Genomic DNA, 17964 nt, shown 5'->3' with positions numbered 1-17964 from the left:
GCATTATAGGGGTCCCAGAAGGAGAAGAGAGAGAGAAAGGACCAGAGAAAATATTTGAAGAGATTATAGTTGAAAACTTCCCTAACATGGGAAAGGAAATAGCCACCCAAGTCCAGAAAGCGCACAGAGTCCCATACAGGATGAACCCAAAGAGAAACACGCCAAGACACAGAGTAATCAAACTAGCAAAAATTAAAGATAATGAAAAATTATTGAAAGCAGCAAGGGAAAAATGACAAATAACATACACGGGAAGTCCCATAAGGTTAAGACCTGATTTTTCAGCAGAAACTTTACAAGCCAGAAGGGAGTGGCATAATATATTTAAAGTGATGAAAGGGAAGAACCTACAAGCAAGATTACTCTACCCGGTAAGGATCTCATTCAGGTTCGAGGGAGAAATCAACAGCTTTACAGACAAGCAACAGGTAAGAGAATTCAGTACCATCAAATGAGCTCTACAAAAAATGCTAAAGGATCTTCCCTAAGTTGGAAACATAAGAGAAGAAAAGGACCTAGAAAAACAAACACGTAACAATTAAGAAAATGGTAATAGGGACAGACATATCGATAATTAACTTAAACGTGAATGGATTAAGTGCTCCAACCAAAAGACACAGGCTCGCTGAATGGATACAAAAACAAGACCCATATATATGCTGTCTACAAGCGGCCCACTTCAGACCTAGGGACACATACAGACTGAAAGTGAGGGGATGGAAAAAGATATTCCATGCAAATGGAAATCAAAGGAAAGCTGGAGTAGCAATACTCATATGAGATAAAATAGACTCTAAAATAAAGAGTGTTACATGAGACAAGGAAGGACACTACATAATGATCAAGGGATCAATCCAAGAGGAAGATATAACAATTATATATGCACCCAACATAGGAGCACCTTAATACATAAGGCAACTGCTAACAGCTATAAAAGAGGAAATCGACAGTAACACAATAATAGTGGGGGACTTTAACACCTCACTTACACCAATGGACAGATCATCCAAAATGAAAATAAATGAGTAAACAGGGGCTTCCCTGGTGGCCCAGTGATTGAGAGTCCGCCTGCCGATGCAGGGGACATGGGTTCGTGCCCCAGTCCGGGAAGATCCCACATGCCGCGGAGTGGCTGGACCCGTGAGCCACGGCCACTAAGCCTGTGTGTCTGGAGCCTGTGCTCCGCAACGGGAAAGGGCACAACAGTGAGAGGCCAGCATACCGCAAAAAAAAAAAAAAAAATAGAGGAAACAGAAGCTTTAAATGACACAACAGACCAGATAGATTTAGTTGATATTTATAGGACATTCCATCCCAAAACAGCAGATTACACTTTCTTCTCAAGTGCGCACAGAACATTGTCCAGGATAGATCACATCTTGGGTCCCAAATCAAGCCTCAGTAAATTTAAGAAAATTGAAATCATATCAAGCATCTTTTCTGACCGCAGCGCTATGAGATTAGAAGTGAATTACAGGGAAAAAAACATAAAAAACACAAACACATGGAGGGTAAACAATACTTTACTAAATGACCAAGAGATCACTGAAGAAATTAAAGAGGAAATCAAAGAATACATAGAGACAAATGACAATGAAAACACAACGATCCAAAACCTATGGGATGCAGTAAAAGCAGTTCTAAGAGGGAAGTTTATAGCTATACAAGCCTACCTCAAGAAACAAGAAAAATCTCAAATAAACAATTTAACCTTACACCTACAGGAACTAGAGAAAGAAGAACAAAACACAAAGTTAGCAGAAGGAAGGAAATCATAAAGGTCAGAGCAGAAATAAATGACATAGAAACAAAACAATAGCAAAGATCAATAAAACTAAAAGCTGGTTCTTTGAGAAGATAAACAAAATTGATAAACCATTAGCCAGACTCATCAAGAAAAAGAGGGAGAGGACTCAAATCAATAAAATTAGAAATGAAAAAGGAGAAGTTACAACAGACACCCCAGAAATACAAAGCATCCTAAGAGACTACAATAAGCAACCCTATGCCAATAAAATGGACAACGTGGAAGAAATGAACAAATTCTTACAAAGGTATAACCTTCAAAGATTGAACCAGGAAGAAATAGAAAACATAGACCAATCACAAGCAATGAAATTGAAACTGTGATTAAAACTCTTCCAACAAACCAAAGTCCAGGACGAGATGGCTTCACAGGTGAATCCTATCAAACATTTAGAGAAGAGCTAACACCCATCCTTCTCAAACTCTTCCAAAACATTGCAGAGGAAGGAACACTCCCAAACTCATTCTATGAGGCCACCATCACCCTGATACCAAAACCAAACAAAGATACTACAAAAAAAGAAAATTACAGACCAATATCACTGAGGAATATAGGTGCAAAAATCCTCAACAAAATACTAGCAAACAGAATCCAACAACACATTAAAAGGATCATACAGCATGCTCAAGTGTGATTTATCCAGGGATGCAAGGATTCTTCAATATACACAAATCAATCAATGTGATACACCATATTAACAAATTGAAGAAGAAAAACCATATGATCACCTCAATAGATGCAGAAAAAGCTTTTGACAAAATTCAACACCCATTTATGGTAAAAACTCTCCAGAAAGTGGGCATAGAGGGACCCTACCTCAACATAATAAATGCCATATACAACAAACCCACAGCAAACATCATTCTCAATGGTGAAAAACTGAAAGCATTTCCTCTAAGATCAGGAACAAGACAAGGATGTACACTCTCACCACTGTTATTCAACATAGTTTTGGAAGTCCTAATCACGGCAATCAGAGAAGAAAAAGAAATAAAAGGAATACAAATTGGAAAAGAAGTAAAACTGTCACTGTTTGCAGATGGCATGATACCATACATAGACAATCCTAAAGATGCCACCAGGAAACTACTAGAGCTAATCAATGAATTTGGTAAAGTTGCAGGATACAAAATTAATGCGCAGAAATCTCTTGCATTCCAATACACTAATGATAAAAAATCTGAAAGAGAAATTAAGGAAACACTCCCATTTACCATTGCAACAAAAAATAAAATACCTAGGAAAAAACCTACCTAGGGAAACAAAAGACCTGTATGCAGAAAACTATAAGATACTGATGAAAGAAATTAAAGATGATACCAACAGATGGAGAGATATACCATGTTCTTGGATTGGAAGAATCAATATTGTGAAAATGACTCTACTACCCAAAGCAATCTACAGATTCAGTGCAATTCCTATCAAATTACCAATGGCATTTTTTACAGAACTAGAACAAGAAATCTTAAAATTTGTATGGAGACACAAAAGACCCCGAATAGCCAAAGCAGTCTTGAGTGAACAAAGCAGAGCTGGAGGAATCAGACTCCCTGACTTCAGACTATACCTCAAAGCTACAGTAATCAAGACAATATGCTACTGGCACAAAAACAGAAACACAGATCAATGGAACAAGATAGAAAGCCCAGAGATAAACCCACGCACCTATGGTCAACTAATCTATGACAAAGGAGGCAAGGATATACAATGTAGAAAAGACAGTCTCTTCAATAAGTGGTGCTGGAAAAACTGGACAGCTGCATGTAAAAGAATGAAGTTAGAACACTCCCTAACACCATACACAATAATAAACTCAAAATGGATTAGAGACCTAAATGTAAGGCCAGACAGTATCAAACTCTCAGAGGAAAACATAGGAAGGACACTCTTTGACATAAATCACAGCAAGATCTTTTTTGATCCACCTCCTAGAGTAATGGAAATAAAAAGAAAAATAAACAAATGGGACCTAATTAAACTTCAAAGCTTTTGCACAGCAATGGAAACCATAAACAAGATGAAAAGACAACCCTCAGAATGGGAGAAAATATTTGCAAACGAAGCAACCGACAAAGGATTAATCTCTAAAATATATAAACAGCTCATGCAGCTCAATATTAAAAAAACAAATAACCCAGTCCAAAAATGGGCAGAAGACCTAAATAGACATTTCTCCAAAGAAGACATACAGATGGCCAAGAAACACATGAAAAGCTGCTCAACATCACTAATTATTAGAGAAATGCAAATCAAAACTGCAATGAGGTATCACCTCACAGCAGTCAGAATGGGCATCATCAGAAAATCTACAAACAATAAATGCTGGAGAGGCTGTGGAGAAAAGGGTATCCTCTTGCACTGTTGGTGGGAATGTAAATTGATACAGCCACTATGGAGAACAGTATGGAGGTTCCTTGAAAAGCTAAAAATAGAACTACCATACCACCCAGCAATCCCACTACTGGGCATATACCCAGATAAAACCATAATTCAAAAAGACACATACACCCCAATGTTCACTGCAGCACTATTTAAAATAGCCAGGCCATGGAAGCAACCTAGATGCCCATCGACAGATGAATGGATAAAGGAGATGTGGTACATATATACAATGGAATATTACTCAGCCATAAAAAGGAACGAAATTGGGTCATTTGTAGAGACGTGGATGGATCTAGAGACTGTCATACAGAATGAAGTAAGTCAGAAAAGGAAAAACATATATCGTATATTAACGCATATATGTGGAACCTAGACAAATGGTACAGATGAACCGGCTTGCAGGGCAGAAGTTGAGACACAGATGTAGAGAACAAACGTATGGACACCAAGGGGGGAAAGCTATGGGGGTGGTGCGGGGTGTGATGAATTTGGCGATTGGGATTGACATGTATATACTGATGTGTATAAAATTGATGACTAATAAAAAAGAAAATTTAAACATAACTTACAATTATTTAAAATGTTTTTCTGGAATTAAATTTTCAGGTAACTGAGTTTTTAAAAATATTAAATTTTTGAATGTGTAAAATATTTTTAACTTTATGGAATACCCATTCCATTATGTTATTTAATCTCCCCATTATCCCTCTAAGGGCAAACAGTTCAGTTTGCAGAAGGAAATTGAAAAGAGAGGTTTTAAGTGGCAAGGATTATCCAATTAAAGGGAAACATTTTCTTCCAACCATTCTGAATAGAACCCTGCTAAAATGCCTTAACTATGTGCACTTTCTTTTCCTATTAGACAAGGACTGTTAGCACCACACAGTAATTGGCAAAAAGTAGATGCTTAGGGCTTCCCTGGTGGCGCAGTGGTTGGGAGCCAGCCTGCCGATACAGGGGACTTGGGTTCGTGCCCCGGTTCGGGAAGATCCCACGTGCCGCGGAGCAGCTGGGCCCGTGAGCCATGGCCACTGAGCCTGCGCGTCCGGAGCCTGTGCTCCGCAACGGGGGAAGCCACAACACTGAGAGGTCCGTGTACCGCAAAAAAAAAAAAAACAGCAAAAAAGTAGATGCTTAAATATTTGATGAGTGAATCAGAGACAACACAGGCTTAATGTAGAAAATAAAGATGTTTTTAAAAACAAACAAAAATGTGAGGTTATTTCCTTTGAATATTTTTCTCTGCACATAGATTTTTACTTTTTATGTTTTAGCCCAAGCATTATCTCATGAACATTTTCTTATGCTATTATATATTCGTTAAAAATATGATTTAATGCCTTATCATATTTCTTTTTAAATTTAATTTTATTTACTCTTTTATACAGCAGGTTCTTATTGCCCTATCATACTTCAACCAGAGGGGTCTATTAATATGTATTTATCCATATTCCAAATATTGAAAGTTTAGATCAGGAGGAAAAATACTCGTGTGTTTATAAACATGGACTTTGGAGTCTGAGACAGGCTTAATCACAACTTAGTAGACAAATTATTTCTTTGGGACTCAATCTCTTCAACTCTAAAAGGGTAATAAGTTCACCAACTTAATACAGCTGCAAGAAGTAAATAATTCTAATCATACATGTAAAGTGTTTAGCATAGTCCCTGTATTCGAAATACAGGCATCTTAATCGATATCTCTGATTATCCCATTATTTATTCATACTCTAGGACACATAATATGAAATACTTAGTCTCTTGGTATATTGCAAAATTGTCTACCAGAAAAGTTATTTCAAATTATACTCTGACCAGCAGCAAATAAGAGTGTCCATATCACAAATCTGCAACACCTTTTGAAAAAATTCTATTAATTTGGATTGTAAGAGTAGTATTTTAATTTGCATTTTCTCTACTAGAATGTGCCATGAGGAAGAGGAATGCTTTTCTGTTTTGCATCCCAAGCTCCTAAATAAATGCTCAATAAATATCGCAATTGAATCTGTGATTACTACAGATGTTTAACACTTTTTATGTCTGAGAATTATCCATTTTATAACCTTTGACAGCATGTAATTCTCCAATGATTATCTATTTGTGCCACTGACCATCTGTATTCTGAAAATTATCTAACCATTTTATACTGGGGTAGTGTTTTTCTTATGGATTGATAAGACCTCTTAATATATTAAAGAAAACAACCCTGTGTCATATTTCTTTTAGGTTTATTTCTCAGGATTGTTTACTTTAGTTTTGCTTACAAAGGCTTTTGATGTACATAAGGTTTAAAATTTTTACATAGTTAAAAAACAAAAGCTGGCAAAATCTATCCTGTCCTTAAGTCAGTTGTTTTCAGACTAAACAGAGACAAAAGGGGGGCTAAGGGTGCTGGTAATATTCTGCTTGAACTGTGTTCTGGTTACATGAGTGCATTCACTTTTTGAAAATTCACTGAGTTGTACACTCACGGTCTTAAACTTCTTTTTATATATGTTTTACTTCAATAAAAAGTTTATTTTAAAAAGAAATTGTAAGAAAATACACCCTTTGTTACTTCTTCCACCTTTTTTTTTTAATAAATTTATTTATTTATTTTTAGCTGCATTGGGTCTTTGTTGCTGAGCGTGGGCTTTCTCTAGTTGCGGCGAGCAGGGGCTACTCTTCATTGCAGTGCGTGGGCTTCTCATTGCAGTAGTTTCTCTTGTTGCACAGCATGGGCTCTAGGAGTGCAGGGTTCAATAGTTGTGGCACGTAAGCTCAGTAGTTGTGGCTTACGGGCTCTAGAGCGCAGGCTCAGTAGTTGTGGTGCACAGGCTTAGTTGCTCTGCGGCATGTGGGATCTTCCCAGACCAGGGCTCGAACCCGTGTCCCCTGCCTTGGCAGGCAAATTCTTAACCACTGCACCACCAGGGAAGCCCTCTTCCACTGTTTTTATGCTTAGCAACTCAGTTAAATATTTCTTGTGGTTTTATTTGTATACTTAAGTCTTACAACCATCTGAACTTCAGTGTATGAGGCAAAGTAAAATCTTAATTTTTCTCCAAACAGGGAACTTTACCTGTATCCTTTCTTGAACAGTTACTCCCCTCCTCATTGGTTTCTGATGCTTTGTTTAATATGTAATTACTTTTTTTTACATATAATGTTTGATTTAGGATTAACAATTCAGTGTCACTGATCTGTCAGTTAATTCTTTTTTTTAAAAAAAATATTTATTTATTTAATTTGGTTGCACTGGGTCTTAGTTGCAGCATGTGGGATCCTAAGTTGTGGCATGCGAACTCTTAGTTGTGGCATGCATGTGGGACCTCATTCCCTGACCAGGGATCGAACCCAGACCCCCTTCATTGGGAGCACAGAGTCTTAACCACTGCACCACCGGGAAGTCCCTGTCAGTTAATTCTTATACAAGTGTCACCTTAATTTAATTATTAGTTTTAATTTTTTTAATCATCTACTAGAGAAGTCTCTTTTCATTATCATTCTTTTTCATCAGTATTTCTAGTTGTTCCTGCCAGCTTCTTCTCTTCAAGTTGGACTTCAACAGCCTTGCTTTTAAAAACATATGAATTTTTTTTCATTCAGTGTTTCATTCAGAAGGACTAAGTATATAGGCTTTGGACTGAAACTGCGTGGGTCTTGGTTAATGTCCTCATCTGTATCAGCCTTCCCTTACCTTTCTAATTTGCTGTTTCTGGGAAAGGGAATTAAACAACTAAACTTTTTGAAGCTGAGCCTAATTCTGTTTGGTTTCATAATGAGTAACATTCACATAATCATAATATTGTAAATACTATGTATAACTTTTCTATTTTTAAAATTAATCTATAATCAAGGCAAGAAGACTTAACTATAGTAAAGAGCATTATGTAAATATTATAAATTTCAATAATTAAGAAGAAATGGTATAGCAATGAAAAAAGTCAATCTCTAAAGGTTACATGCTATATGATTCTGTTTCTCTAACATTCTTGAAATAATAGAACTATAGAAATGGAAAGCAGATTAGCAATTGCCAAGGTACTGGGACAAGGTGGGGGAGCAAATATAAAGCGGGAGCACATAGAAGTTCCTTTGTAATGGTGGAACAGTTCTGTATCTTGACTGTGGCAGTGTTTATGAGTCTATACATGGGATAAAAACCACACAGAACTAGAGGCAGACTAGTGCACGTAAAAAATAGTGAAAACTGAATATAATCTGTAGTCTGGTTAACAGTATTGCATCAACGTCAATTTTATCATTTTTATGTTGTACTAGTTATATAAAATGTCGCTAAGGGTACACAGGGCTCTGTGTACTATTCTTGCAACTTCCTGTGTCTGTATTTCAAAATAAAAAGTTTTTTTTTTAAATGCGCTAGAGATGGGTAAGACAGCTCTAAGGGGATTGGGCTTCTTTTGGGGGTAATGAAATGTTCTAAAATTGATTGTGGTGATGGATGCATATGCTAAAAACCACTGAACTGTACACTTTAAATGGGTGAACTGTATGGTATGAGAATTAATAAAGAATTAATAAAATTTAGGAGGCAGGAGAAGAGTTGGCACGTGATTAAGTACTAATTCTTCATCTTTTAATAGTGGACAGTCAACTAATATTGGCTAATCCAGAAACATATCAATATATTATTAAGGCTTATAGAGAAAGAGTAAAAGATAATAAAGTTGAAATATTATGCTGTGTATGGAGTAAAACTGACAAGAGAAATGGAAAGGGAAGGCAGAGATTTATTTTCTTTTTGGATCCTTATTTCCTTATACGTATTTTTAAATTTGTTTTACAAGGTACATATACATTTGTCATTTTAAAATATTATTAATGTATTAAGCTCTCTAGAATTTGGAAATGTCTTTTTGGTGGACACTACCATTTCATATGTTAGAAAGCTTTTCAACTTGAACATCATTAGTAATTATATATGTGATATAGTCTTCTAAGCAATAATATAGAATTGCCACCTGAACTTAGAACTAAAGGTAAGGAATAATTTTAAATTACTTTAAAAAGTTCACCCCCAGCATCCCATCCTCCCAAAGAATCAAAGTTAAGTATTACCTGTAAGATATAATCTCTTTTAGATGATTGGTTAGGAGTTTTCCTCCCACATTTATCCTAAAAAGGGAGAATTCAAATTTGGTTCAGTTTATTACACATTTCATTCAGTTTTATTCTAAGAAATAAGATGAAAATTGAATGCAACTCACCGAATAATTGCTTCTTTTTTCTTTTTACTTCTACAATAAGGAACTATATGTGTAAAGGAATATCCACTATCTACAATGATACAGCATAATTCAGAAGGATTATCTCGGAAATACCTATGTGCACTGAGAGCCCCAGCTATTTAAAAAAAAAGATAAAGAAAAAATAAACACACTGAATAAGAGTATAATTAATTTAAAGCAGTAAATAAAGAAAGGTAGCAAACTAAAACAAGCAGAAAGACAAAAACTTTATTTATAGGAAAAATGCTAATTTAAAATAACATTCCTAATTCTGTCACAAGCTCTTTATAATGCTTAAACTTTAAAACGTGATATTTTTGTGGAAAATGATAAAAAATTTGTTATCAACTTTTAAAGGTAAATATTCACTTCACAGTTTATAATAATTATTTTAATAGCAGATGATTTTACTGAGCATTTATTACATGCTGGGCACTATTCTAAACTCCATGAGTGTGTGTGTTTTAATCCTCACAACAATCCCATTTCACAGATGAAGAAAGTGAAGCACAGGCAAGTTAAATAATGTGCCCAAGGTCACATGATTAGAAAGTAACAGAGCTAGGATTCAAACATAGACAGTGTGACTCCAGAGCAGGGTTTCTCAACTTTGGAACTCCTGACATTTTGGGCCAGATAACTCCTTGTTGTTGGGGGTTTTACTGTGCATTGTAAGATGTTTAGCAGCATCTGTGTCCTCTACACATTAGATGCCAGTAGCACCCTCCCAGTTGTGACAACGAAAAATGTCTCCAGACTTTGTCAAATGTCCCCAGGAGCAAAATCACCCTTGGTTGAGATCACTGTTTTAGAGATTATGCTCCTAACCATTACAGTATACTGTTGCTTATACAGACTTAAATTCTACAAGCTAAATATGTGAATACTTTCTTTGTACAGTCATGTAATGTGATTCTAGCCTTTAATAAACTTACTTCTAGATAATATTTACAGATTATTTTCCCTCATATTGGCAGCCTGAGCTATTAACATTATTTCAAACAATAATAATAACAATAGCAGACACATCAGTGACAGAAAAGACAACTAACTCAGAAACAATAATCTTTCAGAGATTAGAAATGTGGCTAGTAACTTCATTAGGGAGAAATATCATATCAGTAAAAAGATAAAGTGAGAGAAGTCTGACTAGATAATCTCTAAGGGTCCATCTAGTTTTTAAATTCCAGGTTTTATTTCCTTCAAATCAAAAAGAATGTCACCCAATATTCTTGGACCTTAAGTGTTTCTTTGTTCATATTCATATTCACATAACTCAATTTCAATAAAAACTTTTACTCACCATTTACTCTTAATACTGCTTGAAACTGGTATTCTTCAAATAAGATTTCATTCATTGATTCTTGAATTGAAGTGAAGTTAAAATATGGTTCTGTGATAATAATATTAGTGTCTAAAAAATCAACCTATGTGAGGAAAAAAATTCCCAAAGTTTTGTAACTTTGTAGTCATAATTATAAGTACTGTTTTATATATATAAACACATTTATTTAATCCTCACAATAACCCTAGGAGACACGTCTTACTATTATTCCCTTTTAAAAGGTGAGCAAACTGAGGCACAATAGAGTTGAATGAGTTACGAAGGTCCATATAACTAGTTAGTGACATACCTAGGATTTGAACTTGGGAAGTCTGGTTACAGAATACATGCACTTTAACTATTATATAATTTTAACTCTCTTAATGATAGCATTGATAAAATGGTACTGTCAAATTGTTTAAAGATAATTATGCAAAAGTAATAAATGATACAACTACAGGCACCGGGACTGTTATTTTGTTTTTAAAAGTTAAAAGGTGAGAAGCTTTAGAATATTTAATGTTTACATAATTCTCTCCCACACACTCTTAAGAAGCATTAAAATTTGAACATTTTCTCAGTATACCTAAAGTCACACTAAAGATATTAAAAGCACAAAATTTTAACATTGTATCATTCACACATTCAGATTTATCAGCAAAAATATTTTATTGTGAAAAAAATTAGACAGTGAATTGGTCTAAGAATAGCAGAAATCTGAAGTAAAAATTTTAATCTTAAGTTTCATACAGACTATCTCTTCTCAACTTCAAATTCCACTTCACAATGGAAATTCCATTCACTTGCACTTATTTGAAAATCAAAGTTAAGCACAGTAGATTAAATGACTTAAATATATATAAGAAACATATTCAAAAATTTATAAATCTTAAGATAGAAGCACAGATTTAAATTTTTCATTTGAATAAGACATGGAAATAGAAATTTGAATACATACTCCAATTTGTTACCTGATACATTTCTTTTCCAAAAAGGTAATCCCAGACTTGTCTTTGAACATCCCAATTCACCAAGTAGCCCTAAAAAATTTGTTTTATGAATTTAATTATCAAAAATATTTGAACAATTTTTTAAAAATCAGATTAATATATTCTAAATCACTGATTCTTATCTCTTTATGGTCACATTCACCAGTCTAATGATGTTTGAATTTCAAACCTATTATATTGGTATGTTTTTCTCCTTTTAGAAATTCAAAATATTACAAATTAACAATAACCAAAATATCAAGGGTTCAAAAGACACACCAATATGTAGAGATGCCTCTCTATACTCTTTTTCTTTAATGTGTTCGTTTCATTTAGCTTTAACATAAACAAGTAAAATTCAGTGCCCACAATCAGTAACTAAATCATGGTCATTTATTTTTATTTTTATTTATTGAAGTATAGTTGATTTTTTTTCATTGAAGTATAATTAATCATGGTCATTTTTTTAACATGACAATTTAAATTCAACTTTTGGTTTTAATAAGATCTTAATTAAAATAACTTTTTCTCAGAGATTCAAAAATATTTTCATACATACAAAATCTTAAATATACATTCCAAATTATCCTTCAGTTTAGGTCTTTAATGCTAGAAATGACATACAGTTGAATTACCTTTTGAAAAGGAAGAATATAAAAGAGTCCAGAAGGATCCTTTATTTCATCTATCTGGTTGGCAGTAAAAGTTTTAAGACGTGCCGTTTTTGACCTGAACTGACAGTTAGGAATAACTCTATAAACAAAGAAACAAATAATGTAATTATTCCGTAAATACTTAGTTTCTAAAAATACATTTACCTAACCACCACCCTTGGTGTCAAAAAATATCCAAAACCAGTGTTTCTCATTCTGTCTTCAAAAAATTTTTACATGCCTTTTTTTTTTTTTAAGGTTCTAGTATATACCAGTTCTGTACTGGACCCATTATCTTTCTTAAATAATCTTCAGGACACCCTTACGGGTGGGTATTGGTTCCGCCACTGCACAGAGGTGAAGAGGGGCTGAGGTAAAGTTCCTGGAAAATTCTTAATACCATTCTGGTAAGAAAAAAAAAAAATTCCAAGTTCAAAATTCTGACCATAAAATTAAGTTTCCATGGAGTCAAAGATTTTCAATCAGCAAGATGCTATAAGGTACAGATGTAGGAAGTAGTTTTAAATATAGTTGCTGCGCACCATGAGTTTACAATCTGGTTAGGAAGACAAACTAGAACCATTATCCATCATACATATGTAGACATGTATGTGTGTGTGTATGCGTGTGTGTGTGCATATATATGCACACACATACAGAGAAAGGGATAGAGAGAAAGTGAAGGGGAACATAATTTGTCACCCCAAAATATTCCATTTTGGTATAAGGATTATTTTGCGCTAAAGGCGATTAAAATCCTTGCATTAATTGGGACAATACTGTAAAAATGTTTTATACCTGATTATTTCACTTACTATGCTGTCATTTTCTCTATGTTTAAATATTCTTCAAGGACATAAAAACAATATATTTTAAAATTTATTTATTTATTTTTGGTTACATTAAGTCTTCATTGTTGCACACAGGCTTTCTCTAGTTGTGGCGATTGGGGGCTACTCTCTTCGTTGTGGAGCACAGGCTCTAGGCGTGCGGGCTTCAGTAGTTGTGGCACACGGGCTCAGTAGTTGTGGCTCACCGGCTGAGTTGCTCCGCAGCATGTGGGACCTTCCCAGACCAGGTCTCAAACCCATGTCCCCTGCATTGGCAGGCGAATTCTTAACCACTGCGCCACCAGTGAAGCCCAAGGACATAATTTTAAAACCTGCCTTGTAGTCAATCTTGGCTGTATTACAATTTTAGTCAATTTACTGTTCTTGAATATTTAGCTTGCTTCTCCCTACACCTTTGTGTCACCATAGACAATGTCTATACATGATATAGAGTATTCCGCACTCTTATCAAGACTTCTAAATTATTCCTTAAGTAACTGATAACAGAACTGCTGTCAAAGGATGAGAACAATGATACACATTGCCAAAATACGACTGTAACAATATACATTCCGACGCAGTTTGTCCTCTAAAAAAAGAAAAGGAAAGGAGGGAGGAAGGGAGAAAGTCCCCTGTGAATACTCTAGAGCAAAAGTGTGTCTTTTAATTTGCTTAGTCTCTACTCAAACATAGTTTATGAAAGCCAGTGTAGTATTTGTTTGCGTCTGATCAACCAGGTCAGCCAATGAGCACTTAGAACGGCTAAAGTACAAAGCCTTCAAAGTCTACAGCCACTGAAACAGTGGTTTTTACACTTTGGGGGGCCATGGAACCCTTTAAGGATCTGATGAAAGCTATGATCGCGTCCCCCAAAAATGCATATACACAAAAGCGTTGCCCACGATTCCTGAGGATTCATGAACTTTGTGTACGGACCCCTCTTTCAGGAACCGCTTCCTTAGAAGCCTATTTTCCTGAACTATTTCCTGTTACGAAACGAAACACGTCCCACTTCCGGGGCCACGTAGCCCAAAGTTAGTAACCATGTCCCACTTCAAAGCATTCAAACTACCCAACTCCAACCAGAGCATCCCTCTGCCTGAGGGCCGCGCGGGGGCGTTTGCAGTTTACAGACGTCCCAAGATGAAGCGTAATATACGTAACTACTAGGCATATATGCTTTGTCCCTCGGAGGAAGCGAACACTTACGAGACATTTTCATGGCTGTAACCGATTTTGGCGTTGTAGGCTCCGTTATCCAGCACTAAGGTCGTCATTTTAGTACTAACCGCAGTTGCTTTCTTTTCCCGACCCTTCTGCTCACGCTTTTTCCGGCACTCTATGGTGGCACCCACGGAGCGTAAGGGCGCTTCCGCTCTCCCTTAGCAACTGAGGACGCCGGAAGGCAGAGATTGCACTGCAGCCCAGCCTGACAGCAAGAGTCGTAACGTGCTTCCTATCTCAACCCGTTTACGTTTTGGCCAGATCCAATAAGAGAGAAAACGCTGTTTTTTTTCGCCCAATGTGTGATTGTTCTTTACTTTTGCAGATTGAGTCGCTCTTGGGAGTTTCTTCTAACCCCTATAACGAACCATCTTTGTGGGGGGTTGGGGGGGAAGGTTGTGGGTGGCTGTGTGTTCGAATAGTATTGTTCAGACAGTAACGTCTTTTGAAGAATAAATTGCAAAGCCATACGCAGCACGGAATTGGATATGAAGACTCTTCAGCTTTATTGCCCGCCACTGCCATTCTGACTGTTGGATCCAACCACCCTGTTACAAACACGGAACACGTCAACACGTCAACCGCCTCGCTTTTTTAACTCACAGTCTTCCCTGTCTGCTTGTTCTTCTGCACGGAGTTTTGTGTCTTATTTATCTCAAAAAGCTTCTAGACTTCTGACACACTCCTCCTTTCCCCTTCCTGAAATTAGGTGTTCCTCCTATGTGTTCCCTTAATGTCTTGGGCTCACTTTATCGTAATGGTTAAGAGAACGAATTTTAGGTTGGAATCCGGACTCTGCCACAAAATGGCTGTGTAACCTTGGGCGATAAAGATAAGGGTTAATACTTACACAGGGCTTAATGCGTGTGGTTAAATTGTTCTAAGAGCTTTATGTATATTTACTAATTTAATCTTTACAATTTATGAAGTAGGTCCTATTATTGAAATCAAAGATAGTAGTTAAGAGTGCAGTCTCTGCATTCAAACTCCTGGGTCAAATCCTGGCTAACTACATGTTTTGGACAGGTTAGTTAACCTCTCTACACCAAACCTTTTGGACAGGTTAGTTAACCTCTCTACATCTTAGCTTCCTCATCTGTAAAATGGAATACTATAATAATCCCCCCTTGCAGAATTATTTTATGAAGAGTAAATGATAAAAGTCAAGTACCTGTTAGTAATTATCATGATCATCATCCTTTTATCATGTGATCATTCTGTTACCTTTGCCATGGCAAACTCCTTTAAGTTAGGCACTCTATTGGTGTCTATATTCCTTTGTATCAAAAAGTCATTGAAAGTCCAAAGTTAGTTATGTCCAATTTTAGTCATTCTATTTTCTCTAACAATATTAAATTGATAGGATCCCCCACGTAAAAAATATTTTATCAGTCTTACATCACAGAGTAACCATCATTTCTATTCACCTCTCATCTTTTAAAATAGGCTCTTTCAAAAAGCTTCCCTTTTCGCTTTCCTTCATATTTACCTGATCCTGGATCAAGATCATTTTTGTTCTTGGCTTCAGCTATCATTGAATACCAATAAATCCTAAAGAAGAATTTCTACCCCCAACTGCAACCTGAATGTTTCTATCCAGGGGTCCTGAGATAACCTTAAAGGTAACAAATCCAAAACAATTTTATCTCCAAAACTGCTTGTTTCACCTATATTACTTGTCTCAATTAGTGGTGTGCCCCAATATCTACCCAGTGCCCCAAACTAAAAACCTCAGTAAACTTCAACTCCAATCCTTGTATTAATCTCTGGAATTTGTCCTTGACCCTTTTTTGTTTATTTACCTTTACTGATACTGCCTTATCTCTCACCAAAAATAGTAATGCTGCCGCCTTCTCAAGGCTCCTGTCTCCATTCTCTTCTCATGATCTGTCCTCTGTACTGCCAGTATGGTTATCAGACTATTTTTCTAAATCAGAAATCTGATCATCTTCCCCAAATTCAGTCACCATAGAAGTCTCCCAAGACTTGACACTGCCTATGAAATAATGTCCATACATTTGCAATCTCATCCCCCTTCAACCCATCCTACACTGTGTTGGTAAATATTTAACAACAGGATCTCCAAGAAAAAAGTCCTGATTTGTAGTGTTTACCATTTTCTGTGGTGAAAATACTGTCACAATGGCTGTTTTCAAGCTTTCCTGAACTCACCAAACACCAGAACACAGAGTTGGGAAGAGATGTGCACAACTGGTTCTCATGAGCCAGTATAAGCCAGTTTCAGCACAGACTGTTCAGTAAAAGCCCTGACTCTATTCACCTTCACACCATGCACTCTCCCCTCCCAGGTTTTAGTACAAAGAATCTCAAGCATGTAACTATTACTTTTCAAATACATGTATATTTTGAGAATGTGTAATTTTAAAAGTTAAAAATATCACTCTGATATAAATACATAACGAACATGTGCAACAGATTTAAGTCACATTAATGAGTGAACTAACTTTATACCCTATCTTGTTGGTTCTTGCCAATATGAGTTAACAAATCTTTGATGCACATTCATTATATATTTGTATGACAGTCACATTTGTAACTTTTTGAAAATCATACTTTGAGAATTAAATACCAATGAACAAAAATGTAAATTTAAACCACAGTTGTGTCTGGCATTCTCTAAGTACTTAAACTTCATTAGCTTAATCCTCACAACAACCACATAGCTAAAAATCCACAGAGCAAAGTTTCCAATCCAAGTCTGACTTCAGGGCCAGTCCGTTTAACTTTAAACTGACATTCTCACCTTTGAAATAATATCTCCACTGTAAATCCATCTCTGGCTAAACAAGATAGAATCACTCCATCTCTTATGTTTTCATAGCACTTTGCTTCTATTTTCAATTATGCTAAGGATAATAATAGCATTATTAAGAGCTTGACATATGCTAGGCACTTTGTTCAACACTATATATGCATAATCTCATTTAATCCTCACAAAATTGTCTTAGGTACTATTACCTCCAATAGATGAGGTAACTGAGGCTGAGAGTGAAATAACTTGCCCAAGTTTACACAGCTACAAAATGGTCGAGCAAGGCTTTGAACAAGAGTGTAATGATAGAGCTCAAGGTCCTAGCACTAGGAATTTAGCTTCCCTCTGAGGCTGTTAACTCTTTGATGGCAGGAACAGGTTTTGTTTGTTTAGGCTACCTAGTTACTTGAATAGTGCCTCATTTATAGTACATTATAAATGTTAAGTGAGTAAACAGTCAATCCACATATATCTCCTTTCCCTTGCTTGAAAAGGGTCAGGTGTTGGACTATATGTGTAAACTATCCCCTGGCCATCCCCATAGATACCCACAGCATTTTCTGATACATCCCTCAGAGGTAGTGTTATTCTCCCCTCCCCCACTTTTAGATGTCACCTCTGTAAACGGAGTGGTCATTTTCACCTCTGTAAAATGTTGGTTTGGGGCTGGGTGGGGTGAAGGTGCAGAGCTGTAATAGTTCTCCCTGCTATTTCAACAATTTCCTTCCTTTACATAGAATTTTTTTTTTTT

The 17964-nt window shown here is 36.0% G+C and overlaps 1 protein-coding gene across 3 annotated transcripts in view; it reads right to left on the bottom strand.

Annotated features, from left to right (window-relative positions):
• The window catches only part of ACTR6 (actin related protein 6), a 31399-nt gene extending 16792 nt beyond the window's left edge, over positions 1–14607 (bottom strand). The window contains exons 1-6 of one of the 3 annotated variants that reach the window (XM_089921161.1): positions 14426–14607; positions 12369–12486; positions 11716–11784; positions 10724–10847; positions 9400–9535; positions 9251–9307 (exon numbers count right to left, since the gene is read on the bottom strand). In XM_089921161.1, coding sequence (XP_089777287.1) covers positions 9251–9307; positions 9400–9535; positions 10724–10847; positions 11716–11784; positions 12369–12486; positions 14426–14493 — 572 coding nt within the window. In that variant the 5' untranslated portion in view covers positions 14494–14607. The remainder of the gene's footprint in view (positions 1–9250; positions 9308–9399; positions 9536–10723; positions 10848–11715; positions 11785–12368; positions 12487–14425) is intronic. The other 2 variants (XM_022600046.3, XM_022600045.3) reach the window with 2 other exon arrangements.
• Between the last annotated feature and the right edge of the window lie 3357 nt (positions 14608–17964).

This window comes from Delphinapterus leucas, chromosome 11 (genome assembly GCF_059928025.1).
Source record: "Delphinapterus leucas isolate spDelLeu-1000000601 "Yukka" chromosome 11, BTC_Dleu_Yukka2, whole genome shotgun sequence".
NCBI classification, from domain to species: domain Eukaryota; kingdom Metazoa; phylum Chordata; class Mammalia; order Artiodactyla; family Monodontidae; genus Delphinapterus; species Delphinapterus leucas.
The sequence above is the reverse complement of the archived record's forward strand: the minus strand, read 5'-3'. Positions and strand labels throughout refer to the sequence as shown.